At 40.4% G+C, this 27994-nt stretch overlaps 2 protein-coding genes across 4 annotated transcripts in view; one reads left to right on the plus strand and one right to left on the minus strand.

Annotated features, from left to right (window-relative positions):
* The window catches only part of ABCB11 (ATP binding cassette subfamily B member 11), a 54802-nt gene that overhangs the window by 23440 nt on the left and 3368 nt on the right, over positions 1-27994 (minus strand). For 2 of the 3 annotated variants that reach the window (XM_069781313.1, XM_069781311.1), the window contains exons 1-14: positions 25721-25846; positions 20681-20702; positions 19215-19262; positions 19071-19119; positions 16907-17148; positions 13898-13985; positions 12897-13030; positions 10847-11018; positions 8941-9065; positions 8021-8195; positions 4766-4879; positions 2664-2774; positions 1582-1707; positions 596-799 (exon numbers count right to left, since the gene is read on the minus strand). In XM_069781313.1, the coding sequence (XP_069637414.1) occupies positions 596-799; positions 1582-1707; positions 2664-2774; positions 4766-4879; positions 8021-8195; positions 8941-9065; positions 10847-11018; positions 12897-13030; positions 13898-13985; positions 16907-17148; positions 19071-19119; positions 19215-19262; positions 20681-20702; positions 25721-25796 (1686 nt within the window). In that variant the 5' untranslated portion in view covers positions 25797-25846. Of the gene's footprint in view, positions 1-595; positions 800-1581; positions 1708-2663; positions 2775-4765; positions 4880-8020; positions 8196-8940; positions 9066-10846; positions 11019-12896; positions 13031-13897; positions 13986-16906; positions 17149-19070; positions 19120-19214; positions 19263-20680; positions 20703-25720; positions 25847-27994 lie in introns of those variants that run through there. The other variant, XM_069781312.1, reaches the window with a different exon arrangement.
* Positions 12247-27994, plus strand: part of LOC104316152 (dehydrogenase/reductase SDR family member 9) — a 30603-nt gene continuing 14855 nt past the window's right edge. The window contains exon 1 of the mRNA XM_069781318.1: positions 12247-12413. The gene's annotated coding sequence lies outside the window, so the exon portion shown is untranslated. The remainder of the gene's footprint in view (positions 12414-27994) is intronic.

Raw genomic sequence — 27994 nt, forward strand, 5'->3', positions numbered from 1 at the left:
AATCAGATTCACTGTTGTAACGTCTTCCTTTGAGAAGCTACTTGGCAAAATAACATTCTAGAAAAGTAAACAGCCCAGTACTATCAAATATAGGCTTTGTAAGGAGGATACCAGAGGACTAATCAAAGCCCTGTCATCATAAGGGAAGAAACTAGGGAAGAGGGAACCTCCAGCTAACTTACAGAGCTCGTACAAAGAGATGAGGTTGTGAGAATCAGTACAGACTGCTCAGAAACATATGCTGGCTAGTGAGAGCCTGGGCTCTAAATTGCTTTTGGCCTGAGCAGAAACAGATCTCCACAGCATGAAAAATACATATTTTAAAATCATGCTATGATTATTACCATGATATTGAATATTGTGCATATGATTCCTGAGGAACTAATTCTTCTCATTTTGTGGGGTTTTTTTTAAGTGTGGTGACATACACATAGTAAGACCTAATTAACTCTAGTCAAAGGAAAGGTTGCTGCCTACGATCTATATTAATCTTCTGCCCTTCCACCTGAGCGCAAATGGCTGAATGGGGGAGGGACAAGAGGATTCTCTATTTTTCCATCAAATTCTGCCAAACATTTTACAAGGCACAGCATACCTGCGGCAATTCCATGATAAAATTGTAAGCATTGGCCTGTTTGGCTGCTTTGATTATGTCTTCCATGGTAGCCTCATCCCGACCATAGCGAATGTTCTCTGCAATTGTGGTGGCAAACAGAACTGGCTCTTGTTCAACAATACCAATCTGTGAGCGTAGCCACTGGATATTAAGGGAACGAATGTCATGGCCATCCAGGGTAATCTACAGAAGCCAATTAAAACATGGACAAAAGAAAAAAAGTTAGGGACTTTATCCCCTCCAGCTCAGAGACAAAGAAAGACACAATGGAAATGAAGAGCCTGTGATGCTGTATTTCCATGACCAGTGTAAACAACAGCTTTCATACATAAAATAATGCAATGCATTGGCAGTAGTATATGCTAGTTCTTGGGCCTAGGAGTTGTGCTCTTTGATTTCATTTCCCAAAACCTCTTTTTTCTTGGCCTCAGAAAAAAAACTTGGTGGAAAGTAATAACCAAAATTATGATTATATGTTTACAATAGATTGGTTCTTTGTCTTTTATACATTCAAATACATGTCACCATGTATGTGATTTGTGCCAACTAGGAACACATAAATGGAATGAGATTGTTAATAGATGAAATTCATATTCTTAGCCAATCCATTACTAAATGGTAATTGCATATACTAAAGCAATATTATGGGACAATGATTAAATGTTCAATACTGTGTTCTCCAGAATGGAAAATGATTTGTCACTCCTGAATTATTGTATCTATAGGTATAGTTTCTACTCAGATTTAGCATTGAATTTTTATTTTCTCCTAAGTCTTTTTCTTTCACATGATTATTTTTGATAAGACTGTTCAGCATCCCCTGAAATGCACAAGAAGGTATTTTGCTTGTTGAAATAAAAAAGAAAATAAAGTTAGGAGTCTTCCTTCCCACCTTGGAGAAGAAACCATGTCATTCTTTCAAGTCCCTAAGGCTAGAGAAACACATTCTAGGCTGGTATACTCACCATGCCGTCACTGGGGTCATAGAAACGCTGGATGAGCTGTATAGTTGTACTTTTTCCAGCTCCACTAGCTCCAACAAAAGCTGTTGTCTCCCCTGCTTTAATAACCATATTAAGGTTATCCAAAATCTGGAGAGGAAAAGAAATAATAAACTGAATCTATCCATTCTAATTCTCTCATAGTCATACAACCAAGTGGGTATATCGTGTATCTTAAAATAGAGATTCAAAGCAATTTTATGAAATTCAGAAAAATATTATGAAGAAAAAGGAAGAAGAAAGCCAAATATTTTTACATTGTTTGAAGAGTTTATAAATGCAGAGCACTGTTTTCCATGACAAGCAGGCAGATTTTGATCTTTGTTTGTTCCTGTTGTTCATAATTAAGAACTAGTCAAGTTAACACCATTGGAGAACTTGGCAATAAATCCCCTTTAAAGAACACTGTACATGTATTATGAATGCTTGTTAAAGCATAAATATTAAGAATGTAACAGTGAAATTATGTAGAAAAATCTGATACTTCATATGCTTGTCTTTAGAAGCAATAGCACTCATTTGCTTGTCCCATAGTATGCTGTTCCAAGGAGAATTTGTCAATTCAAACACAGTAGTAGAGAAATAATGGGGTATACAGCCAAGGCTCTTGTACTTTTTCCTAGCATCTTAATGGGTCACATTGCATGTCCCCAGGGTAATGAAAGAGTTTTATAAAATATCCTTGCACCATTCAGCTTATTACTTTGTGTCCTATTCTAGCGCATGTTGGTACAAGTGCATAATTGATTGTAAGAGAAGCTGTATGCAGGTGAATTTGTCTGAAATTACTATGAGTTTATGTTCAGCAGCAAGGAATACGTATGGCAATGGATATGCCAGAATGGTAAAATAGGCAGAACGGTAAAATAGGCAGAACGGTAAGTAGAAGAACCCTTTAATAGAAGAATTATTTAGTCTACTTTTAAACAGAGGGTCTGGGCTTCTGGAAAACAAACTCTACTGAAAATCTAGAAATTGCTGGCAGAACCAGGATATTTTGATTGTTTGCAGTAGTTGTGTTCACAGGATGGATGATGAATAATTACCTTTACATCTGGTCTGGAGGGATAATGGAATGTTACATTATGAAATTCAATTTCACCTCGTACTTTATCCAGCTTGTAGCCATCTTCTGACATGCAGTCAATGGCGGGTTTCTAGGATAGAATTTATTGTGTTATTTATTTGCTGTTAAACAGCCAACACTGCTGCAGTAGATAAATATTCCCAATACCATACAAAGCCATGGCACTTCTGTTTGAACAGCACTTGGCTGCACAGAGCCAGCAGCAGGCTCTGCCCCAGGGCTAGCACACAAGGGACATGAAATTGAAGGTCAAAACGCTGGGGAAGTCATCACCAGTGGGTAGTGTAGGCAAGATGAATGCACCTTCTTCTCATTTTAGGCTTACTGCAATTACCACAGTCAACCACTCACCTAGTTTTTGCTGGAACAGAATAGCTGACTGAGAGGCATTTTGACTAAGTTAATTTAGCCAGCTCCTCAGGAATAAAATGGCACTACTTAGCTCATATAAACATCTCCTACAGCACTGAATAACCATTGCTGAAATCTGCACACTTCACCACTTTGCATTTAAAGCATCCATCCTTGCACACCCAGGCCTAAGAGCTGGAATTCTGATTTGAAGTGCTTTGGGTCTCACATACTTTTGGCCAGGCCTTGGGTATTGTGGGCTGCTAGACATGAGCAGAGAACTAAGAGAGTTTTGCGGAATCGCAAAGAAATCAAATTTTCTAAGGATAGATTTTTGAAGCATGGAATACAAAGAATTAATCAAAACTATAGCAACACCAATATTTGATAATTGAAATGTGCATGATTTTTTTATGTAGCCTAACAGATTGAAGGAAATTTTAATATAAGAAATGCGTATGTCCTAAGATGTTAAGAACAACTAAAAGACTGGCTCCTCCTCAGAAATATATCTTTCTTAAATTCAGCTACTAAGCTATGGAGAAAAGTTTCACTGATCCTGCAAATTGGAACCTCAGCATAGCTATAAGTTTAGTGCCAGAAAAAAAACTGTATCAGGGCAGAGCTGTGCTTTTACTGTCTAATCACAAATCTACAAATGTGTCAAGCAGATGGATCTAATTTTGCCACCCTTTCTCTAGAGAGATGAAATCTCACTTTAGTTTGCTTTTTTTACCCTAAGGTTATCTGACTCAGCCTTATCTTTAATTTTGTGATTAATTCTTACTGTTGCAACTCTTTGTGCTTTTTAAATCTTTCTCTAAAAAACACTTCCCTTATTCATCTCTTTTTCAGCTTATCTTAGAGCTTTAGTTTATGAAGTGCATTTATAAGGCATAGGTGTTATCGTTATTATAGAACATTGAAGGGTTACTAAAAAGTCCATTAGCATTACCACAGCCCTTCTAGCCCTCTAGCCTTCTTTATATACCCTTATATATGCTCTGTAAAAGAAAAGCAGCATTTTAATGTGTTTACACAGCTTTTAGCACAATAAAGCTTGTCAATGACCAGAGATACTAGGTACTGCTAAGAAATCAGCAGTATTTTGCCAACCACTAAATTTATATAGATATAGAAAGGAATCCTCATCAATAAATGCCAACGTCTCTCAGACTTTCTCATACAACCTTATCTATCAGTCTAGATAATATTAGCATTTATGACTGCTGCGTGACCAGTGCCTGTGCTTATTTGGTCCCATTTTAACTCGGGGTAGCTCTGGGACAGGTGACAGAGGCCACCTTTGCCACTAATGCCAATAGAGCCACATCTTTTGATGCCATCTGGAGGCTGGGAGCTAGATGCTTGCTGCAAGTTTGGCTGCAAGGTGACTATTACTGCCTGCCTTTACACTTTCCATGGGCCAGCACTAATGAGTAATTGTATGTAAGGAGAAATGGGAGTAAGAAGCAGCAGTAGCTGAGGTAAAACTTCATTATACAGAAACAGGCCACTTCTTAAGAAATCTGTTCAACACCCTCTCTAAGCCCATATGCATGCTGCTAGACCTTTCTACTGCACAGTCAATTTTTCTTTAATTGCACTCATTTTTCCTCATTTACACAGTAGATAAACCTACTACTGCTTGAGGTTTATTTAATTATTTTTCCACTACCAAGTGACAAAGCTTAGAAATGTATTACTTACTTCATCTATTGTCTCAAAAATGTTTGCTGCAGCCCCACGGCCAGTGGCAAAGGCTTCCAGACAGGGAGATGCCTGACCAAGATTTAAAGCTCCTACTAAAACACCAAAGAAAACCTGAAGAAGTAGAAAAAGAAATTAACAAAATATGATGTCATATTTTTATTACAGTTTAGAGCTTAGGCAAATCAAACTACAGTGGCTTAATGACTTCTTGTGTATCAGCTGAGCTGCAGTGATTCACTATATGAGCACAATTAGCCCACAAGAAAGCAAACAAATGCATCTTAGCAGGGATTTTTCTCTGTCTTTCACAACTTTTCTTCCAGGTTGAAGTAAATCAACTTACCTCATATTTGCCCTGGCCTAAAAATGTGTGCACCCAGATATTTAATGAGGTACCACTAATGTATTTTTAAGCCACCTCAATTTGACTGGGTGCTTGTGCCTTGAAACAAGGGCTGGAACTGAACATCGGTGGCAAGTAGATTATTTTGGAGATGTCTTACCAGTAAGCAGATGAGAGGCTACAACAATTCAAAAACGGAAAGAAGCTTAAAACACCGTATTACAACCTTTGTATATTGCAGTTCCTGTCTCTTCCAATAGTCACAAAACTTACTTCCGGAGCAAGTACCAGCTACAGAGAACATTTTTTCACCATCTCACAGAGAAATAACTGTAAGGGTTGCTACCAACACTGAGGTGAGATTATTCTATCAGTGCAGGTGGACAGTTTCTGTAGGTAGCACATACCCAATGTGCTCACTGTTTCAAGTCCTTTTCCAAGAACCAAAGGGAAAAATTACTCACTAGTGACCCTCTTCTGAAAGCCCCGGGATCCCCTTTTGGTCTAAGCCTAGGACAACATGAAAGAAAATAAGCCACGGCATCTACTCTTCCTGGAAGGACCGACAGATGATAAAGGCATCTGGACAGAGTATCAAATATCAGAGGACACTTCACTCCAAGAATTCAGCTTTGGAGTCTGGCCTTGCAGATCAGAAGGAATTGATGCTGGAGCACATCAACCAAAATGCCAAAAGCATTTGTTCAAAATTTCCTAAGAGCTGCTAATGCTTCATGTCCTATGAAGGGGGTTTTATCAAGGTTCTTAAGTGTAGATGGGAACCATCTATGGCTGAAAATGTTGGCAATTCTGATAAGAGACAGGGGCTTCAAAGTACAGGACACTGGAAGATGGTGAACATCAAAAGATAAAGTCTTATTGACCACTTATATACTACACACGTGCAAATGCATTAATTGCCAGTTCTTACAACGAGGAGTGATCAGCATTGTATGGTAAGTATAGCTCATTCTTCTCTGTGCTAATATACCAGGGTGTGCTTGACAGAATGAACAGTTTTTCCTAGAATTTACTCTGCTTTATTCCTCCTTAGTTTTTCAGTTACAGAGGTGGTTTGGCAGAGCAGATTATAAATGTTTGGATAATGTCTTTGGTGTAGGCTTTTGGTTCATTTTTTGCTTTGTTGTGGCTGGTAGTTTGAACATTCACCCTGAGCGTTAGGAAAACTGGTATGTAATCCTTTATTGTAGTTTGGCAATACCTGAGAATTCTGCTAAGAAGCAATCAAGCATTCAGCTAGCCTTTTGAATACAACACAAACAGCAGTCATGATAAATGGGCAAAGTGTATAAGGAAACACTACTGTTGAGAAAGAAAGAAAAATACACAGGACTCAATTCTCCCTTGCACCAGTGATGTTTACTGATAATAACCCCGTGGCTAAAGAGGAAGAATCTACTGTACACATACTGTGCACTGCAAACATCTACACTGTGATGTATAGATCATGCCATAAGTTTATACTCAGCTTTACTGCAAACTAATTTTCTTGTGTGAACGAGTCCCAAAACAAGTAGGTTATATGCATGTCAGAATCCATCATGAACATGAGGGAGCAGGTTCTGTACGTCTGATAGAAGGAGGAAGGAAGGCAATGCTTAGTGTATCTCAGTGCAGGATGGCTGGTGCACAACAGTTTTCAGAGACCAGGAAAAGCATATATAAATGTTTTGTATCTGCAAATCCTCCCCTCCTCCCCGCTGCCAGACTAGGAGTGTATGGTAGAAAACATGAAGTACAAGAAAGACTGGAAACTGAGAGAGGAAGGGGAGCATAAGGGACAGTCTCTCCATTGACAGCTGCAATTTTTCGGCTACAGGGTAGCTCCTCACTGTTTGCCATTTGTCATTTGGAAGCCCGTAACTATAGTTATCATGTGCAAGCAAGGAAATTGCTCACTTCTGTTTTTTTCAGAGCACTACCTTGTATCAACTACCAGTGTCAAGAACAGTTGCAAATGATTTCCTGTGAGGGACATCCTCCTTGAACAGAATAACTCAATTTTACAATGTTCTCAGAGTAATTTACCAAGCTCCATTTAGCAGGAAGTTTTGCACTGCATGCTGCTGGTGGCTGGGAGATTTCATGGTGTGCAACAGGCAGAGAAGGAGCAGAAATAGATGTCTCATCAGAAGACCCAGGACTTATCAAGGTTCAGGAAAAATTTACTCTGGGTCTGGACTGGAGCCTGCCATTTGGGCAGTCCTGGCTTAAAGCAAATAACCAAAATATCTGTAGATGTTGGTTTTATTGCATGTAGGTCATCAGTGTCTAAAGCATCTGCTGTGCAGGAGTGGATGCATGAGTGCCATGCAGGTTAGTACATTTTTTTTATACACTGCAGGAGTCACAGCCATGTGTGTCTATCAGCCTATATGTCTACATGTTCTCTGTCATCTATAGAGCTGGGTGGGCAAATAGCAACAGAAAATGTCAATTCAAAGGAACAGAAACTGTTCATGAGAGAGAGGTTAGATTTGATAAAACTTTCTTTGGTTAGGTTTCTCTTTACCACAATGGGGTTTTTCATCACAAAGTAAGTTCTTCAGAGAAGCCAATATCCCAGAAGCCACATGCTGACCCACAAAATGGGAAAGCTAGTTTCAGGCCTCTGTCAACTGCGTAGCAGGCTCTCACACAAAAGCATTATTCTGACTGCAGTAAGCAGCATTTCAAATCTTTAAAATAAACATGGATTTTCTTTTTCTTTTAATCTTATCCAATTGTGTCACATACTTTCACGTATACACTGAGTAATGATCTTTAAAAGACACATACAGTGTTTGTTACCACTGAGCCACTGGATGCCAGAACACTACAAATATGTGTTCCAGAAATAATGTTTTAATAAACAGTCCAGAAAAGTTGCATCAAGCTAAAATGGGTACCTGCAGAAGAGTGCCAGGTGAATACTCTTCTTCTTCAAGGACAAGTTTAGAGCCATACCAAAAGGCTAATGCATAACACAGGAAAATTATAAGCCACATGTAACCAGTGAATAATCCCATTATTATTCCTTTTCGAATTCCCCAGTGCTGAGCAAACACCAGATTCTTATCATATCTGTAGAAAGAGAGAAAAATAAAAGGGGATTAAATGAACTTTATGGAAAATTCGTAATAAGCAAAGACCAACAAAATGAGGTGTCCAGCTGTGCTACAGTTAACAGCGGGTCCACATAACGTTGATACCTCTCACTCTGAAGTGAGAGACCACTGCTGAAACCAGCAATGCTCCCAGATCATGAAATCCTTGTGTGTTCTAGTGTAATAAGCACAAGAAAAGCCACACTCACTGCAGATACTTCACCACAGGGTTTGGGGTTTTAGCAGAGTGACACAGGATTTGAGAATTTGGCCAACACTTCAGGGCATGTCCTACAGCCATGTTATGTTTTAAACGCATTTAAGAGAAATTTGAGCTTAACACTATCAAATCATTATGTCTTGCTGGAACTAGTTCTTACTTAGCTTGAAAGTACCCAAAGTTTTCAGATGTGCTGCAAAAGTGATATATCAGACAATGTTTAGGGGAAAAATTGACAGTATGTTCCTACAAGTGGGAATGACTTGAAGATAGTATTACTGATGTTTTATTTCACTGATTGACTGAATTATGAAACTGGTTTTGCATATCTAATGTTATTTGAAACCTAAATTTCTGTAACATACATGCATATAATTCTCAGAGCTAACAGATGGTCATTGTTGTAGAATTTAGAGGCTAATCACCGTGACTGAAGTGCATTACAGCATTACGTTGCTACAGGAAAAAGAAATCAGAGACCTTACAGTTTGCCCAAACAAACCTTTCAACTTCTTTCTTCTCCCCACCAAAAGCAGCCACTGTTCTGATGGATGACAGCACTTCATCAGCCACAGCTCCAGCTTTTGCATAAGCCTTTAATTCTCGGCCTGTTAATTTTGCCACAGCCTACAAAAGCATAACAAGTGGTGGTTACACCTGAACTGTAGGTGCAGACAAGGACAGTGGTAAGCAGTGCTGGCTGTCACACTGCACTGTCTGCTCTGCATGAGGTCACCTCCTCCGCTCCAAGCAGGCTTTTATTAGGCATGCTGCACACTTGAAGACTTCTGTCTTCTAGTATTAGGGCATAGACCTCTGTAGCATGTGTTTTGCAGAACAGTTATCCCCTTGGCCAACCCAGGTAGCTAGAAAGAGCAGCTGACACCACCTGCTTTCCCTCCCTCCCTCTCTGCTGCTAACTGGGCTTAAGCAGACTGCACACTGAGGGTTTGTGCATGGTGGGAGGAAGGGGGAGCTTAAGGGGCAAGAGCAGCCCTTTAGCCACTGTGGCAGAGCCCAGCTTCAGGAAGAAAAGGTAATGGTACTGATGGTGGAGAATGGAAACAGATAATGCCCACGACTGTGCTTTGCTTCTTGGGCCGACAGCAAAGAGGTCCCTGCACAGCAGCCCAGAGCACAGTGGATGCCAAAAGCTTACTTAGGCTCAAAAAAATGCTCAAATTCATGGAAGGAAATGTAGTCATGTACAATTCGACATAAAGATACCACATTGGCTTGGGAATGACATATCAATAGAAATTTTAAAGTGTCCCTATTTGCTTTCTCTCTTCAAATACCCTACCCGAAGCATCTATTAGCCACTTTTGGAGACAGGAAAACAGGCTAGATTGACCCTGGGTCTGTTTTATTTATGGTAAAGGACAAAGACTTGCTCTGGAAAGGCTTGTAAGGAGGAAACACTTAACAGTGGGTATGTGATAGGAAAGCAATGGGGACAGAGAAATAAGAATGGAAAGGGGAAAAATTACAAACACAAAGGGGAATGACCTCAAAAAGAAATTGCAAATTAAGGAAAGAGGCGTTCTGAGGTTTATTTCATTCCCTGCCAGGATTCTGCTCTCCCACTTCACACTGAGTCATTACTCATGGCATCTACTTGCAGCCAGCATAAGGTGCTAAAGGAGTGCTGGAAGATGAGAAATTAGTCAGAGTTACGTTAGAGGTTTGATAGCAAAACGATAGCAAACTGTTCCTGATGTAGAAGAAGTGAGATAGCCAAAGGCTTGACCCCAACCAAAGAGCAGAGTGTGACAAAGTGCAGAGGAGGAGCAGGACCTGCCCAGCCCTGCTGGGTGTGGGAGAGGAGGTGAGAGGGCAGAGGAACCTGCAGTTTCCCTCTTCACTGTCCTTCCTCTGCACAGTGACAGGGAGTTTGCAGGGAGCAAATGGAAGAGCAGAACGGGAACAACTGGGAGAGGACACAGCAGCTGCCAGGAACAGGGACAGCTTGAGGTAAGTTTGAGCAGTTGGTTTCAACTATTTTACAGCTCTGAAACTTGATCATCTCTAAAAGCCCCTACTCTACAGAGAGAAATCAAGCCTTGTGTCTAGTAACCATTAAACCAGGTGTGTAGTAATAAATAGAGAGAAGGTGTAGGCCAGGTTCTGATCTTAGCAACCATAATATCCATCCACAAGACCCAATAGAACATATGCTTACAGTCCCATCTTAGAAGCAGGACGTATTATTCTGGGAATTAGAATAAGCAAAGCAGGAGCAAAGCCCACCTCCCCCTCCCCCACCCCTGGGGCTCCTGTGACCACAATCTGCCTCTTTTGACTTTAAAGGGATGTAATAGCCTTCTCTTCCACCAATTCTGCCAGCTCTATGCCATGACTTTCCCTGCTCATCATACCTCTACATGAACCTCTCACAATTCACTTACCAAGCCATAGACAGCCGCTCCAACCCCAAGCAGAGGGCTGACTGCAATGATAACCAAGGTCAATTTCCAGCCACTGACAAATCCCAGTAGGAATCCACACACAAAGGTGGTTAAGCGCTGGATAAAGATTGCTACTTGGTCAGCAATAGCCTCATTAATTTTGTTAACATCACTGGAAAAAAAAAACCAACAGACGATTGGAGAGCATATCTTTCATTTGTGTTGCAGGTCTTGGCCACATTTGGGTTAGTTGCTTTCCCTTGGAGAGGGCCCTTCCTCACCCCTATTCTTTCCACCATCAGCCCTTCCAAAGACCCTGGGCTACAGTGAAGGAAGTGCCTTTGCAAAGGCAGAAGGCTTTTATGCATGAATACTGCAGAGAAGATACTGTCTTTTCCCAGGAAAAGTCATCCTGCCAGCAGACTCATTCACTAGCTGGTTCCTACTACTGTGCCCCAGCTGATTCAAAGGAGTGGGCAGAGACATCCCAGCTGGAGGCAGCTATCTGATAGTGGAATAACAGTACAGCTGACATGGCAATCCGCCCATCATGGGGCACTGCAAATGTACCGCACTGCCTTGCTGAGGGGGCAGGAAAAGGGAGGAAGGCTGTAGCTCTCTTCTAGTTCCACCTTCCACCACCTCCCAGTTCCTCTCTCCACCCTATCAGGTAGTTTGTTCTCTAAATGAGAGGGAGAGTGGGAAAACCGAGGGGGGCTGCTTTGTTCTCTAAATGAGAGGGAGAGTGGGAAAACCGAGGGGGGCTGCTTTGTCACTGGAGGCAGTGGGAAAACATGACAGCTCTATCACATGGGGGACAGTGGTGCAGCAGTTACCATCATTGAACGCCTAGGCAGCTGCAGAGTTCATTTGTTCTCTCTTACGCATTACCAACACAGAAAAAATGTCTTAAAGCAAAACAGTCATTATACTTCTGCCACACTTGGCTACTACCTCACCCCTGAGATTAGAAGAACTGGGAACTCCTGGAATAAATAGGAGCAAGTGACATTGAGGTTTAAAGTGCAAAGTTGTTAGCTCATTGATATATCAAGTGAAATTACAGTCCGCAACTGAAAAATGTAACAGTGTTGAGTTGAAGAACATGTTTATATTTCTTCTGAAGAATGTTTTTTTGCAGTCAGGAAGCTTTTTTGTAGGCACATGTTGTTCAAAAAAACAGGGAACTAAGTGTTATTTATTACACAAATACATGCTCAGTTTCTATTTTTTGCCAGAGAAATTCTTCACAGCAACTTACACTTGACATTAATTCTTTGTAAAAAGAACATCACAGAAAGTCATAGATACCGCCAGGCAGTGAGTAAAGGCAAATAAAATCCCCTTCAACTACAGAAAAATCTTCTGCAAATGTGACTACTATTATGCAGGCACGGCTGAGAACAGGGAGCCATCTAGAGTCGGCATATTCACCCCGCAGCTACCTTCAGCCTGTAAACAGGAACCACTAAGAAGAGGAGCAAGCCTTAAACGCCGCTGTTCTCAGGGCTAAATGTTTACCCAGGATAAGAAGGTTTCTTGATCTACCTTGGGTCCCTTTCTAAAGGTAGGTACTTGTACCTTCTTTAGCAGAAGATTAAGCAAGGCTCACTCTTTTCTTTTAAAAGCCAACTAAAGCAAAGCATGCCCCTAACATAATTTTCCTTTCTGGGACGTGAGAGAGGGTTCAGACCCACATCTCCAGTCTCAGGGGAGTGTGCACTGGCAGCCAAATAATAGGTCACTCTGAAAAGACTGGGCACGGGAGGAGAAGGGAAGGGTAAGACAAGCTGGCAAAAAACCCCACCCCGAAACCCAACAAAAAAAAACTCCCACAGAAAACACACAAAAGGGAAATAATTGTGGTTTAACAGTTATGGCACTCAGATTGAAGAGGGGGGAGATAATCAGCCTGGTCTGTGGTCCCAGGTGCATAGCTATATTTTATATTAGAAGGTGTTTGTCAAATGCCTAGTTATTGGCACTCTGTTGTGTTTGGAAGGAAGTGCAAAATCTTCCCTGTAGCATATGTTTTTTCAAGGTTACTTACTCAGAAATTCGGGTGTTCAGTTCTCCTACAGATGTGCAGTCAAACCAGCCTATATCCATTCGCATTACTTTCCTGAAATAGGCTTTCCTGATTTTCTGTATCTGACGAGCTGCAGCCATAACCCAAAAGCAGATCTGGGGAGAGCATAATGTGGCTGATAAATTGCAGTAAAAAGTCTTTCTACTCCCAACAAATGGGAAAAAGCAATTTGGCCAAAATACGAAAGAGCAATTTAGCTATTGATAAAATTACTATTCAGGTAAAATACATTCTAGCTACACAGACATGATAGTTGTTTTATGCCTTTGATCTTTAAATAATCCAACAATTTTATAAAGCCTCTGGATCAAGCATTTGTCTCAGTTCTGATAGGCTGAGAGGAGATGCAAGTTAAATTACTTGTACTGTTACATGAATGTTATATGGACAAAAAATTTTCCATCTACAGCTGTAAATAATACAGGGATGGCAGCCATCCTACCTCATGACCCTTTAGCAGATTATGAGGGAATTGTCCAAGCTTGTGGCTCATCTCAGTCATAAGGATTGAGCCATTACTACAGAGTATGTAGGGTGTGATTCTTCTCCAATACTAGTTTTACACTAGTACTACTCTGTAATATCTCTATAATAGAAACACAGGGCTCAACGCAGTTGAGATGCCTACTGGGAATCTGTATGCCCTTCAGCTGTTGTTTTCGGAGGGCATGTGGATTCCATAGTAACCACACTTGAGCAAGTATTCCTTGTGGTGTGAAAGGAGCAGCATGCATTCATCTCACTGGGTAAAAGGTATCCTTGTGCAAAGGTATACATGCACAAATCCAAGGAGGTCTCAGATTGCCAGAGTTAACCTGTTTCAGCCAATAGAACGAGAACTGAAAGCGTCTGCTCTGCTCAAATGGGCAGCTAAGTAAGCAGTTAAAAGGAACATAATTATTATAAACTTAATTATTTAGTGATTTAAACTTTAAAATCAAAATAGGAAACAAAATACTGACTTGGAGGTATCCTAACACAAGTATGGCACAACCAATTCCTGCATAGTAACCTGCAAACTTGGTCATTTCTTGTTCAATGTCCAGCAGCCTGAAAAAAAGAAAAAAGAAGGGAAAAAAAAAAAAAAAGCAATGCTGTTTTAAGTTTCTCACAGATTTCTAATCTGGTGTTTCTTCAAGTTAGAGTCATGTCATCTGGCAAGTCAGCTTGTTTTGCTAACACAGGCATTGTTTCCCAATACCGAGACTCTCACTAGCAGTGGCTGTTTTGCTTGCTCTGCCTGTTGTACAGGGGTAGGGTGCTGGCAGGTACCAGCAAATGCTCTGCCGCCCTGGAGCAGCCCTGCAGCCTCTGAGAAATCCCGCCAGACTGCAGCTCCGAAACAGCACAGGTGAGAGGGTGTTTCGGGGAAGAGCTGCCCAGCAGGTTTTCACTGGATGTTGAACAAGCGTGCTTTGTGCCATTAGACCAACTAATAACACTCAGATTTAAACTGTTTTACAGGGAGAAATGAGGGCTGCTAAAGTCAATTCAAGTATTACTTTGTACCATAAGCTTGCTAATCTGAAACAATCATTTCTTTTAGCTCAAGTACGAGTATTAAATTACTCTTAATATCAGTGAAGGGCATTGAGTTGCTGCTATTGCATTTAGATTACTTTGAAATAGGTATTTCAGGTCATTATTGGTTATGCTTTTAGACAACTTTTTTTTAAAACGCCCTGCAGACAACAAATTTTATTCCATTTACCCAGAATTTGGTACATTGAAATTTTGAGCCAAAACAGAACACTATGTACCTGACCTGATCTCTTGCAAAAAACAATCGTGCAAGCAACTCAGGTGCCTGACACAGATATCCAGTACCATTTTTTATGCTTTAATTAAGATCATGGAGCAGATCCTCCTGGAAACTATGCTAGGGCACGTGGAAAATAAGGAGGTGATTGGTGACAGACAACATGGCTTACTAAGGGCTTGACAAATTTGGTGGCCTTCTACAACGGGGTTACAGCATTGGTGGATAAGGGAAGAGTAATGGACGTCATGTACGTGGACTTGTGCAAAGCATTTGACACTGTCCCGCCCAACCTCCTTGTCTCTAAATTGGCGAGACATGGATTTGACAGATGGACCACTCAGTGGATAAAGGAGTTGGCTGGATGGTTGCACTCAAATAGTTGCGGTCAATGGCTTGATGTTCAAGTGGAGACCAGCAATGAGTGGCATTCCTCAGGGCTTGTTATTGGGACCGGTGCTGTTTAACATCTTTTTTGGTGACATGGACAGTGGAATCGAGTGCACCCTCAGCAAGTTTGCCAATGACACCAAGCTCTGTGGTGCGGTTGACACACTGGAGGGAAGGGATGCCATCCAGAGGGACCTTGACAGTCTTGAGAGGTGGACCTGTGCAAACCTCATTAAATTCAACAAGGCCAAGTGCAAGGTCCTGCACATGGGTTGGGGAAATCCCGAGCACAAATACAGGCTGGGCGATGAGTGGATTGACAGCTCAACATGACCCAGCAACGTGCACTTGCAGCCCAGAAAGCCACTTGCATCCTGGGCTGCCTCAAAAGAAGCGTGACCAGCAGGTAGAGGAAGGTGATTCTCCCCCTCTACTCCACTCTCGTGAGACCCCCCCTGGAGTACTGCATTCACCTCTGGGGGCCCCAACATAAGAAGGACATGGACCTGTTGGAGCGAGTCCAGAGGAGGGCCACGAAGATGATCAGAGGTCTGGAGCTATGAAGACAGGCTGAGAGAATTGGGGTTGTTCAGCCTGGAGAAGGGAAGGCTCCGGGGACACCCTGTAGCAGCCTTCCAGTACCTAAAAGGGGCCTACAGGAAAGCTGGAGAGGCACTTTTTACAAGGGCATGAAGTGATAGGACAAGGGGTAGTGGCTTTAAACTGAAAGAGGGTAGATTTAGATCAGATGTAAGGAAGTTCTTCACTGTGAGGGTGGTGAGGCACTGGAACAGGTTGCCCAGAGAAGCTGTGGATGCCCCATCCCTGGAAGTGTTCAAGGCCAGGTTGGATGGGGCTTTGAGCAGCCTGGTCTAGTGGAAGGTGTCCCTGCCCATGGCAGGGGGGTTGGAACTAGATGATCTTTAAGATCCCTTCCAAGCCAAACCATTCTGTGATTCTATGAATGTATCCTGCCTGGTGCATAGTTGCTCCTTCACCATAAAAGAGGCCTGTAGCAAATCCTGTATTCTATCTGCCAGCCCCATCTCGGAGGGCTGGCTTGGACAGCCTGGAGCAAATAATTTGGCCCCAGTCACCTGCATGTGGGAATGTGAATCACTTCCCATGTGCTTTGAATTTCTGAGACCTTTAGACAAGTAACTTTTAATTCTAATTAAATATCTAATTAAATGTCACTCAGAGATTAGAAAACTCTTGGAATGATGCACTGAAAAACGAGCCTTAGGAAAGATTACAGGTTCAAATTTGGCTTTGACATATCTGTATCTGAATGAATCATCTAGACTCCATTTATTAACAGAAAGCAACAGGCACTCTTATAGGGCAGGTCATCTGACCTGCATTAGACATCTCCCATAAGCTAAGATGTATTGCATCCTAGAAGCGCTCATTTCTCTTCAATGACTAAAGTTTAGCGAACTTGCTCAGAAGTCAGCAGGCACCTGTAGGTACCTAAGTCCTAACCAGAATGACCAGAAGTCATTATTACATACAGTGTCATCAGAGGAAAGATTAATGACCTCAGATGTGTAGCAGATATATCTGTTATCAGAAAAATCATCACCAATGAATATCCTTGCTGACATCTATAGCTGAAAGACCAAGACCCAAGCTGACCTTCTCTCCCTCCAGGTAGTATCTCCAGCTCAGAAACAGGACTCTCTAACAAGAACCATGCCCCTTTTCCACCTTATGGATAGAAAATGTAAAGTTTAAAGGCTGAACTGGACCTTCACTAGCAATACATTCTCTGATAAGCCATAGTAACAAAGGAAAAGAAACAAATGCATCTACTACTTACCCACATATTATTGTGGCGTTCTTTTCATTCTGGTGAATAGTACCATTAATCCACACTATGGTGTTATTTACACATGTCTTGCCTGGGTCTTTAAGCTCTTGCATTTCAATGTCATATTCAATAAATGTGTCTGCCATTGCACCAAACACAAGCAACACAGCTGGCTGGGCTGCTCCATGAACAATAGCACAGAAACTACCAGCAGCCATCATTAAAATTTCCATAGGTGAAGAAAATCGAAACTAAAGAGACAGGAAAAAAATATGGTCTCTGCTGAGAGGCAGTCTTCATGCTGGTTGTATACTGATAAATCATTAATCAGGTGGATCAGATACGAAATCATTCTCTTTAAATTTCAGAGTTATCTTCAATACAGAAAAAAAGACAAATCTCTCTCTGCAACCTAATCTAATTGCACCCATTATTACAGCTTCATAAATTATTATGAGCTCCCTTTTAGTTGACAGCAGAATCTGACCATGTGAATGAATGTATTATCATATAACATTAATAGCTCGATATCATTCCACATTATCATCATTCCAGAAACTAGCTAAAAGATTAAGAATAGTAATTATAATTCATATATATAGTCTGCTTTGCAGATTTCCTGTGGGGATGGAGGGAGTGGGAAGGGAGGAAAAAGCCCTAGGGCATTACGCAGAGCCTCTGAATAGTTAGCCAATTTCTCAAAAGTCTGGGGTGCTGTGGTAGAAAGCCAACTAAAGGTCTCAGAGCAAGTTCTCATAGTTAATACTCTAAAACATGTTGGCTGAGCTCTTAATCTGGGAGAAATGTGTAGAAATACGACAGTATGCAGTAAATAGAGGATTGAGCTAAGTCCTATTACCTTACATTTGCATGGACCAAGACAATGCGCACATGCAGCTGGTGACTCAGCTAAGATACAGTGACTTAAATTACCTTTGTCATGGTTGTGTAAATTCTGATTCTCAGGTTGAAGTCATGTAAATATATAGATCAAACTGTCCATATAGAATATCAGTATCAAATGCTATATATTTTGAAATAGAGTGTGAAGAGGAATCATAGCCTGCTGAAGAACCTGTCCAGGTTCTGCAGGTGCTATAATGTGTCTAAGAGAAGAAAGGGTGGGATTTTGGAGCACATATGGAAAAGGGACATTAAGGCAGAGACAAGATAAAAGGAAAAACAAATCGGTTAACATAAAAGAAATAAATAAAACGTCTTTCTACAAAAAAAAAGTAAGAAGAAAACTGTAGCCCTACCACTGTTTTGCAAACCTTGCTCATAAGAAGTCTAGGAATTCCCTTGATTAAAACAAACAAACAAACAAAAGAACCCGACAGAAAATGCACAGATATGTGATACCTAATCTCTCAGCACATCTGATGCAAACATACTGTGTTTACCAACTGCACTTCAGGAGTTAAACATCTGTGCAAAACAGAGTACAGAATGCAAACCCCTCTGCTTGACAGATATAGCCCTCTGTGTGGACAGACTGTTCTCTCCACCCAAGAGTTGAGATACTTAGCCAGGTAGAGTACAAGCCACATGGATGTAACTGCAGTAGCCCAGTACTACAGTCAGAACCATATTAGTTTGGACACATTACAGGATAATTGCCTAGACTACATGCAAAGCAGAAGTAATGAAACCTCTTAGCTGCATGCTGCTAGGTTGAAGCTCTCTCTACTACATTAATTTTAGAATGTAGATGCACTCTATGGGATTCCAAGACCCATCAAAAGCTAGACATACCATACAGTATTGTGCATTCCCAAGTTTCTATAGTTACCAAATCTTCTAATACCCATGGAGCAATTACAAGGGAGCTAAATTATCTGCCAAATATCACACAGAAAATTTTTGTCAGAAATAAGAATGAACCAAGGTCACCTAGATCCTGCTGTGCATCTTAACTCTTTTCCCCATATCTACCTGTAGGTTCAATATAATGTGTTTAATAGTCAATTATGACAAAAATACGATAATCGATACCAAGCTGACAAAATGACAAAGGGTTCTATTAAATTCCCATTGACTTTAATGGCAGGATTTCATGCCAAATGGTTTAATCCTTAAAAGTTTGGCTTAGTCACAGCTATTCCCCAAAACAACCATCACTTATTCTGCAGCACAATGCACATAAAATATTTATAGCCATTGCTTTCATTACCAGCTGAAAGAAGCCAACACGAATACTGTTTTCTTTCTTTTCTGATGACCTTCAAGAACAGAAAACATGAAGTTATAAATTTGTATTTTACTACATATTTTGTTCTATATGCAAAGATAGTACACAGAATTGAACTTAACTCACTTTTCACTTTTCTTCTCTAGAAAAGGTTCTTCATATGTATAGAAATTCCTAGCAAAAAGGATAAGATTTTACATTAATTCTTTTATTCTCTTGGTTACTTCTCTGAAATTACATTTTATTTGAGACATTTTGCCCAGAATTTTAAGAGACAAGCTGTTTCTTTCAGATCTCTTTGGAACCAGTGATTTGATGGTTCTTTTAAATTTTTGACAGGGACTAGAATGGATGTTAGGTTAAAATGATCTGAAGGCTTACACTTTGTTTCATAAGCAGCTCTTCAATACACTGTTGCTATAATGTGGATTGTGCGTTCTTTGAGGTCAGTTAGAGAAAAACCTACCGTCCAAATTGTTGGCTAATCCTTTCTTTAAGACAGAGAAAGGTCCTGTTCCCATCCTCTCTTATATTGCCTGTATATTCATATGTCTATAGTGGCAGTAGAATCTCTCACCCTACCATACAGGTTTTTTTCAGTGCTCGCATTATGTGTTGCTATTCTGTATGATCAGTTAAAATCTAAAGGACTAGTTGCACCATTATGGATGAGATCCATACTATAGCAAGTAATCATCATTTGTGTACATTCAGTGATGGAGTAGGGATTTTCAATTTGGATTTTTTTTTTTTTAAATGAAACAAATGAATTCAAGCTATATTTGTCATGAACAGTTTTCAGAAACCAGATCCTAGAAAGCTGAAGGATGCTTTGTATGTGTAGTAGGTAGGAGCATACGTGTGTTACGTATGAAAGTCAGACAACCTGGGTTTCAAGACATGTGCGAGGACCATGGTACACCTTGAATACTGGGCTGGTGCTCTCTAAGGTGGGCAACCTGACAAAGACAAAAATTAATAGATGCTCTTGCTTCCTCATTCTAGTACTTCTCAGACTGTGTACACTGTGTCAGAAAGAGCTGGCACAAATTACAGCACCCATTAGGATGTCCAGTCTGCTATAGAGTTGTCCCAAGACCTAGAAAGAGGGAGGCTCTTAACCCCATTCAAATCTCAGATTATAGCTGAAGGTCAAGGTCCTTAAATAATTTCAGCTTTTAACTATCTAGAATTTTATGTTTAAATGTTAATATCTGAGCTCAAATGAAGTGAGCTAATTCCTTTTATTTTAAAGTCTCACAGTTAAGCTTTAAGAGAAATCAATCAAGATTTATTAAAATTCCTGAAAAACTCATTTTTCAAACTAAAAGCACTGAAGATAAATTCGAGTATCAAAAACATTTTCAGAAGACAGACCATATTTTGTTGCCATTACTCCATGTTTTTAAAGGTTGCTAGGACTGTTTTGGTCTACCTGTGTCAGTTGTATCAAATAAGGCAGTTCAACTCCTAGAGAACAGCTTCTCATTAAATACCATATATTCTATAAATGCGTCAATTTGATCCGATGACATTAACTTCTTCAAATATTCCTAGAAATATTGATTGTTCCATTTGTGTACACAACTTACTCTGATTTCTTGAAGTTGTTACCTGTTAGGGAAAATAAATGCACAGTCTAGTTAATAATTATTGTTAAAGTACATAATCTTCTGTAGACATGAGAAACATAAACCCTAGAACCCCATGGAACTTGATCATTCCTGAGTTATAAGCATCTTATTCCCACTGATATATCTAGCCAGGGACATGAACTGACATGGGTTCAAAAATGCCTTAGTGAGTTCCTATCAATTAATGCCTGCTCTCTATTGAAGAGGTAGTCTCAAATTTTCAATCCCCCAGATAACAAAATGGTTTTAACTAAATACGTTTTTCAGGACATTTGCCAAAAGTCATCTCATTTTCATTGCAAACTGTTTGCTAGTATTCAACTAGTTCTCTTGGACGCTGTCTCATTGAGGAATACTATTCTACTGGCAGTCCATGCATGCTCCCTGAAAGGAGCAGCAGTAGCTCTTCACTCGTGTCTTCCAACAACTTAAGAGACTGCAAATCCTGTGGTAGAGGGGCAGCTATGCCCCTGGAGGGTAAGATGAACTTCTCACTGATGTCTATTCTTGGGATACCCTCTAAGGAACCATAGCTTAGAAAAATGGAATTATACTACAAGATATAATTATGCTGTAGGGCAACTCCTTAGTCACCAGAACAGGTCTGGATTTAGCTCCCTTTCAAGAGATGTTGTTAAACGCATCATACGTAAAGCACAGCTTGTGTTGGCAGGGGCCCCAAAAGAAGTGTCATCACAAGGGCTGAAGTAAAAATATTTGCTGTACATCACTTGAGATGACAATGAATAAAGAGCTAGTTCTATATATACAGCACAGATTGGGTAATCTAAGGCACTGGGTGTGTGCACCTTGCTCGTTTACGATGCACTTGGCCGCTCAGCATCAGGTTCAGAACCATGGTATGCTTTTCAAACAGTGCCTTCCTTTCTTCACATCTAGTGACACAACACTGAGCATGCACAGAGGAGGAACTTTGCATCACAATTCATAGAAGGTGCAAAGAAGTCACTGCAACCACAATTTTGCCTCCATCTTACCCAAGGGAAGAAGGCTTTTCCATTATATTGAGGGTTTTGCATTTCCCAAGGCAACAATGTTAGATGGAAGCAGTCTGAGTTTGGGACTGAGGGAACAGCTGATTACATATCCTTTTGGGGGTTAGTAAGATAACTTTATTTGGCTTTAGCTAACAATGATTCTATTGGTTTTATTCTGCTCTGTTTGTTAATTGGGGATGGTAAAAAGAAAAGATTCTTTTGATAAGGACATATGTGTGTCCCAAGAATCCAGACATTTTCCAGGAAGGTTCTAATTTGTAAAATTATTATTACAAAGAATCGCCAGTGGCAAAGGAAAAAGAAACATCTGTTTGGTGGCTGGTAACAGCTGTAGTGGTTTGAAACCAGTCCTAGAAGATTCTCCAGGGTTTATCAGAAAAGTTAAGGTTTAGAGAAAGCTTCCTCTGCAGGCTGGTAACACAAAGGGTTTTGCAAAAGAATGAAGGAATTGGCTACTGGGAGGAACAAAAGAGTCTGGTGGAATAGCTTTCTGAGTCTTATCAATTTAGAGAGCAAAATAAATATTCTTCAAAAGTGAAGAAACCCTAATCTATGAACTTGAAGAGGGAAATGAGTATATGAATGCTATTCAAGAATGCAAGGAGCTGTGGGCCAGCTCTTGCAGGACAGAAGTTTTTAAGCAGGAGGAGAATTTGGAATTATGTTACCTATGCTTAATTTGAAAAAAAAAGAAACAGATGAGTAACAGTTCACACTACTGCTCAAGTAGAGGAAAAAGTAGAAAAAGAGGACAGAATATGATTTTTATAGAAAAGAAAAGAATGTAGGGAAGATGAAAGAATTTATTAACCCTAAAGAAAAAAGCTATAGTAATCTTTGAATGCTCAAAAAATTTTGGAAGAGGAATTAAGGCATTTAAGAAAGAAATTTTATAATTTGAAAAAAGCACAGCATCAAGGGAAAGCTGAAGAACATTGTCAAGAATTCAAGTTTTTACTGGTATTGTGAGAACACAGTAGAAGTTAAGCATGAGGAAGTCTGACACTTGATTCAAGTGATGAAAAATTGTACTCAAAATGCTCCCAACTAAAGCTGGCTCTTAACTACACCTACTGATGTGGTGTTTAAGGGTTGATCCAGAGAGGGCTAATTCTTACTAATAAGTACAAAAGATGCTTATTGAAACAAACCTCACTGGAGATTAGATCAATCAGCAGAATGCCAGTAAGGTTTTAAAGCAAGTTCAACAAACTGCTCAGTACATTAAGCAGAAAACATAGTGCATTTCCAAGGAAACTGAGAAACCAAAGACAAACTCATTTGATAGGCCAAAAAAAAAACCCCAACTGTGAAAAGAGGAATAGCTTTGGTCCCAATAGAAAGTCTTTTGCCAAAATCCCATAAAAAGTAAAAGCCACAAGTACGTAAGACAAACTAGCAGACAAAAAACAACCCCCTGAGACCAGCTAGATAAATCTGGGCAATCTGGGAGTTCTAAGTAAGTGGCTGGAAGAGAAGAATAGTTTTCTGTCCCTGAAGTAGAAGGACATACCCTCTTAACCTATTCACTCCCTTTTCTTGTCATTCCTCCCCGCTCTTCACCAATATGCCCCACATATGCCCACAATGCCCCATGCATTGAAACTGCCTTTAGTTAGCAGCCCAAGTGAGAAGTTTTATAACAAAACACAGCAGGGGAGGGGAGCGGGGAGATCTGTACTGCTTCAGCATGTAGATGGCTGCTCATCCCAGCAGGATGCAGAGCAGTGTGCTGGGGTAGCAATATACTGGGGAGAGAGCAGAGTTTCAGAAAACATTCATATTGGTTTCTTTCATAGTCACGGAGCTGAGGTTGCTGCTGCTGCACTGCAGACTTTAAAATCATCTGCAGAATCTAGCATACCAGCTTTGATTTTAAGAATACATTCAAGCTATTCAAAGAATAACTTCCTACACTATCTTCTTACCAGCTATAACAATAGATTTGAAGTTCCTAACAAAAACAGACCTTTGAATCTGTTGAATAGATTATCTAATCTAGAATAATCCCAGCAAAATGAAAGAGATTTGATGAGGATGGTTAAAACCAAAGGAATTATCTAGCTAACACAGAGAGACAGGAAGTGGCAACATAACATCTTCTGCACATGAAGCTCTTATTCAGTTTCTAATGTCAGAGCAAAAAAAGCACATGTATTGTCTTCTAATGCAACAGCTGCTTTTATGTTTACAGATATCAGTCAATCTCTACAAAGATAACCACAATCAAGGCTTAGTTCAAGCTCAGACTGAATACTCCACATGTGTTCAGACTCTACTGTTATGGACACAGTCTTATGAGATATCCTATAAAGATGTATAAAGACAGATAAAGATTGGAAGGAAATTCCAAACCCAAACAGTAAATGATACTAGATTTGAAATACAGACTTAGCATCAATCAGTAACTAATAAATTTTAAAAATAACAACAGACACCACAGATCAAGTTATAGCTGAAACGCTGTGCTGCTATGTAGCAGGGAGAGAGGCTTGAAGAGGGCTGTCGTTAAAAATCAGTTATAAGGTCTTGAAAAAAGTTTGTTTATTGTCTGAAATTTCATTATATATGTGGTTATGTGAAGAATTTTGCTGCATGCCACAAGTTTTAACAAAAGGTAGAGGAATCATTCCCATGGAATGAAAGAGACTGAGGCTGGGCTGCCTTAAACCTGAGCTGTTGTCTAGGCTGGGGGGGAAATCACTGTAACTCAGTCTAGTACGGTTTGCTTTGATTTCTTTTTGTTGGTGAAGAATAGTTCCAAGAGAGAGTGACTGTCTTTCAGTATAAGTCTCCAGTTTTCTGGAGGTACTCTGTCATAAAGTATTTCAAGCGAAGTAAAACTGTGTAGTTTTTATCCAGCTTGATTGTTCTAACAATACATATGATGAATTAAAAGAAAAAAAAGAAAAAAGAGAGAGAGATCCCAAGGTAAAAAAAAGCATCCCTCCTCCTCAAGCTGTATTTTGTTCAGAGCTGACCAGAGCACACCTATTTTTGTGATGATGCAGGTAAAACTGGGAGTGAATGCCACATTTGTAAATCCCAGTAAGGTCCATGTTCAAAACACAGGCTATTTCATGCATGGTCTGAAGCATTTCATTGGGTCCTAGGAGACTGTTTTTAATGAAAGCTTAAACACTTCCAGGATTAGGCCACAGCTGTCAAGTAATTTGCAAATACAAAATGTACATATGCTTAGGGTATCTGGTGATATCCGAGTGCTGGAATCCTTTTGTGAACCCTTTTTGCTCTATGCGAGGAGCACGTACATTGCAAGATATTGCAATTTATCTTCCATTATGTGCAACTGTTTTGCTTTCCTTTGTACCTTACATTCAGTATAAATATTAAATGCCCCTCTCTTTGTTGGCTTTTCTCAAGTCTTATAAACAGAATTCAAAATATTCAGCAGTTTCTCATCATGTTTCTCCTTGACTCTTGCTGTGTTTCAATTGGCAAAATGGAACAGGGCACATTGCAAAGGAAAAATGGAAGAAAAGAGGAAAAGCTCTGATGAGAAGGAATGCAGAGCTTCACATAGCAATAGATCATAAGAATTCTGCCTAATATAAGTATGACTACAGATATATGTGTTTCTTGAAAGCAGCTCTAGAAACTGTGGAAGACAGAACTTTTCCCACCACCCACCACCACCACCACCACCCCACCCCCCCACCCCCCCAGGAAAGGCCTTTTACTTGTACACCAAAATGCTGAGTATAAAAACCTAGGTAGATACTGTGAACTTGTAGGCTGGTAAGTAAAGATTGTCCATGAGTAGGGATTGTTAGTAGTTTTTACAGAAAAGTTGTTTTGCAGGCAGCATACCCATAACAGCATGTACCATAAAACTCTATATTTATTCCACAGACTATTTGCTTTGTATTCTGTAGACTATTTGCTCCATTTAGACCACCCACCACCTATTTTATGTGCTTTATAAAATAAGGAGGTGACTGATGAATAAACTTCTTACATTTGCCATCCAAGTCAAAAGCAGAGTTATCCTCTCCCAATCTCTTGATGCTACGCAGAACAACAGGGTCAGACATGATGGTTAGTTACTTAAATCAGAAGTCCTGAAGAGATGGGGGGGGCAGGAAAGAGCATCAGCATATGTTTGTCTGTAAACATACAACAGTATTACGTTAGACTCCTGCTTACCTCAGTTTTGCCCTCATTATCCCAGGGCAATGCCACTGATTACAGCACAAGTTATAACAGAATGGATGTCCCAGACACAGTGAAACTACAGAGCAGAAAACCACCTCAGAGAAGCATGCCCAACTCACCCCTAAGTGCAAGGCTTTAATGCCTCCTGCCTCGAGTGAGGGCCGCTCTGCAGGGCTTTGCAGCCCACCGCAGACAGCCCTGTCCCCGTTAATGGCTCTATTAAAATAAACTACTGCTTTTGTGCAGGTGACATCCGTAGGTTATAGGCTGAGATATTAATATGACAGATCCTGCCTCAGTTATAAGGAGGAGACCTGCCTCTGCCTTGTCCCGTCCCAGCTGGCAGCAGCCAGCAGGACCATGACAGGGGAACAGTCGGGGTGGCGGGGGACGCCAGGGCCACACCAACATCTGCGGCATCACCACCGCCAGCTGCACACCCACAGCTCCTGGCTGGGATGAGTTAACCAGCAGACTTGCTCCTCTGAACAGGTTTATTCCTAACTAGTCACATTGGCATGCCAAACAGATGTTGTACGTGAGAAGAAATAAGGAGACAAAGTTAACACGTTTTTGTTAAAGCAAAATATGCAGGTAGTGCTAGTTTTGGCCAGGTAGGCCTGGCACCCAAGATGGCACCTGGAGAAAAGTACTGCAGAAACCCTTCCCAAAACATGCCCTTTCATAACCAAAGTCATCTCATCCACACCTTTGTTTAATGTAACGTATCCCAAAGTGTAGTTACAATACCTTATTCCAGTCATTAAGCATCAACGTTTGTATGTTTATACTTCTGTATAAACCTCTCACAACCTCTCATTTTAAGCATATTACAACACATTCAGGTATCAAAGCTTTAACAATTTTACCCAAATAACACAAGAAGTCTTCTGCGTAAAAGATGCATTTCCACAGATTATTTGTGTTACACCACCTAACTTCCAAGCCAGCTGAGTCTTTACCTATTTAGCCCTCTAAAGGAACCACTTCTTTTCTCCTAATGGTATTAAAACTACCCAAATCCTTCATACTGGCAACAGCTGTGTGATTAGCTACAGGTGGGCAGTTCCGTACCAGTGGGAGGGGCTGAGAAGAAGCTTGGCTCTGAAATTACCAGAGCATGAAGGAAATACACCCATTCCTAGATTGAAATGGAGCAGCATAATAGGTGCTAGTCCAGTGGTTCATGATGTGTGTGTCACTTTTAATGATTTCACTTCCCATAAAGTCCCAGTCTTTCATTTTTGTCACTTTTCCCTCCAAACTGGCCTTCAAGAGCTGCTGACTCCCAACCAAACCTTTCTCTCTTTTTATCCTCTTTTCCTGAATTTTATGTGTATATCTCTTGGCACATCACTGAATCATCAGTAAATCAGGCTGGAAGGACCAGTCTCCTGATTAATTCTAAGCAAGGTAAAGTTCAGTTTTTCTTCTTTCATTTTAACTGATGCTTATCAAAGATGCCTAAAGAACTCCCCAGGCAATTAGTGCTTTGCTATCCTTATTGCTAAAATATTTTTTTTTCCTAATGTCTAATCTGAATCTTACCTGTCATAATTTAAACCCCTAGTTCTAGTGCAATCCACCAAGGATCTGGAACATAACATTCCTTTCCACTTTGTAAGTAGGCTGTATTTATTTGAATAATACTAGAAAGTCTCCCTCTTCAGATGAAGAAAGCAACCCATTCAGTTTTCTTTGGTAGGGTGTACTTCCTAAACCTCTGATAATTTCCACTGGTCTCCTCTGGATTCTAGCACATCTTTCTTGAAGTGATGAGTGCGTAATAGCACTACAGCACCGCAGCACCAGTCTTACAAACACTGAGCAAAGGAGAAGGATTATTTCACGTTTCATGGATCATATTCCTGTTTATGAAACCCAGTATGACATTTGGTTTTTTAACAGAAGTATCACTCCGTTGATTCACATTCAGTTTGTAATCCACCAAAGGCACTCACTTTTTGCAAGCAGTTTGCTACAGAGCCAGTTGCTTTCCAAACTGTATTTTTACAGTTGATTAATCCTGCCTGCTATTGTCCATATTTAATAGCACCTTACATTCTTTGGCCCATTT

This window comes from Haliaeetus albicilla, chromosome 4 (genome assembly GCF_947461875.1).
Source record: "Haliaeetus albicilla chromosome 4, bHalAlb1.1, whole genome shotgun sequence".
In the NCBI taxonomy this organism is placed as follows: domain Eukaryota; kingdom Metazoa; phylum Chordata; class Aves; order Accipitriformes; family Accipitridae; genus Haliaeetus; species Haliaeetus albicilla.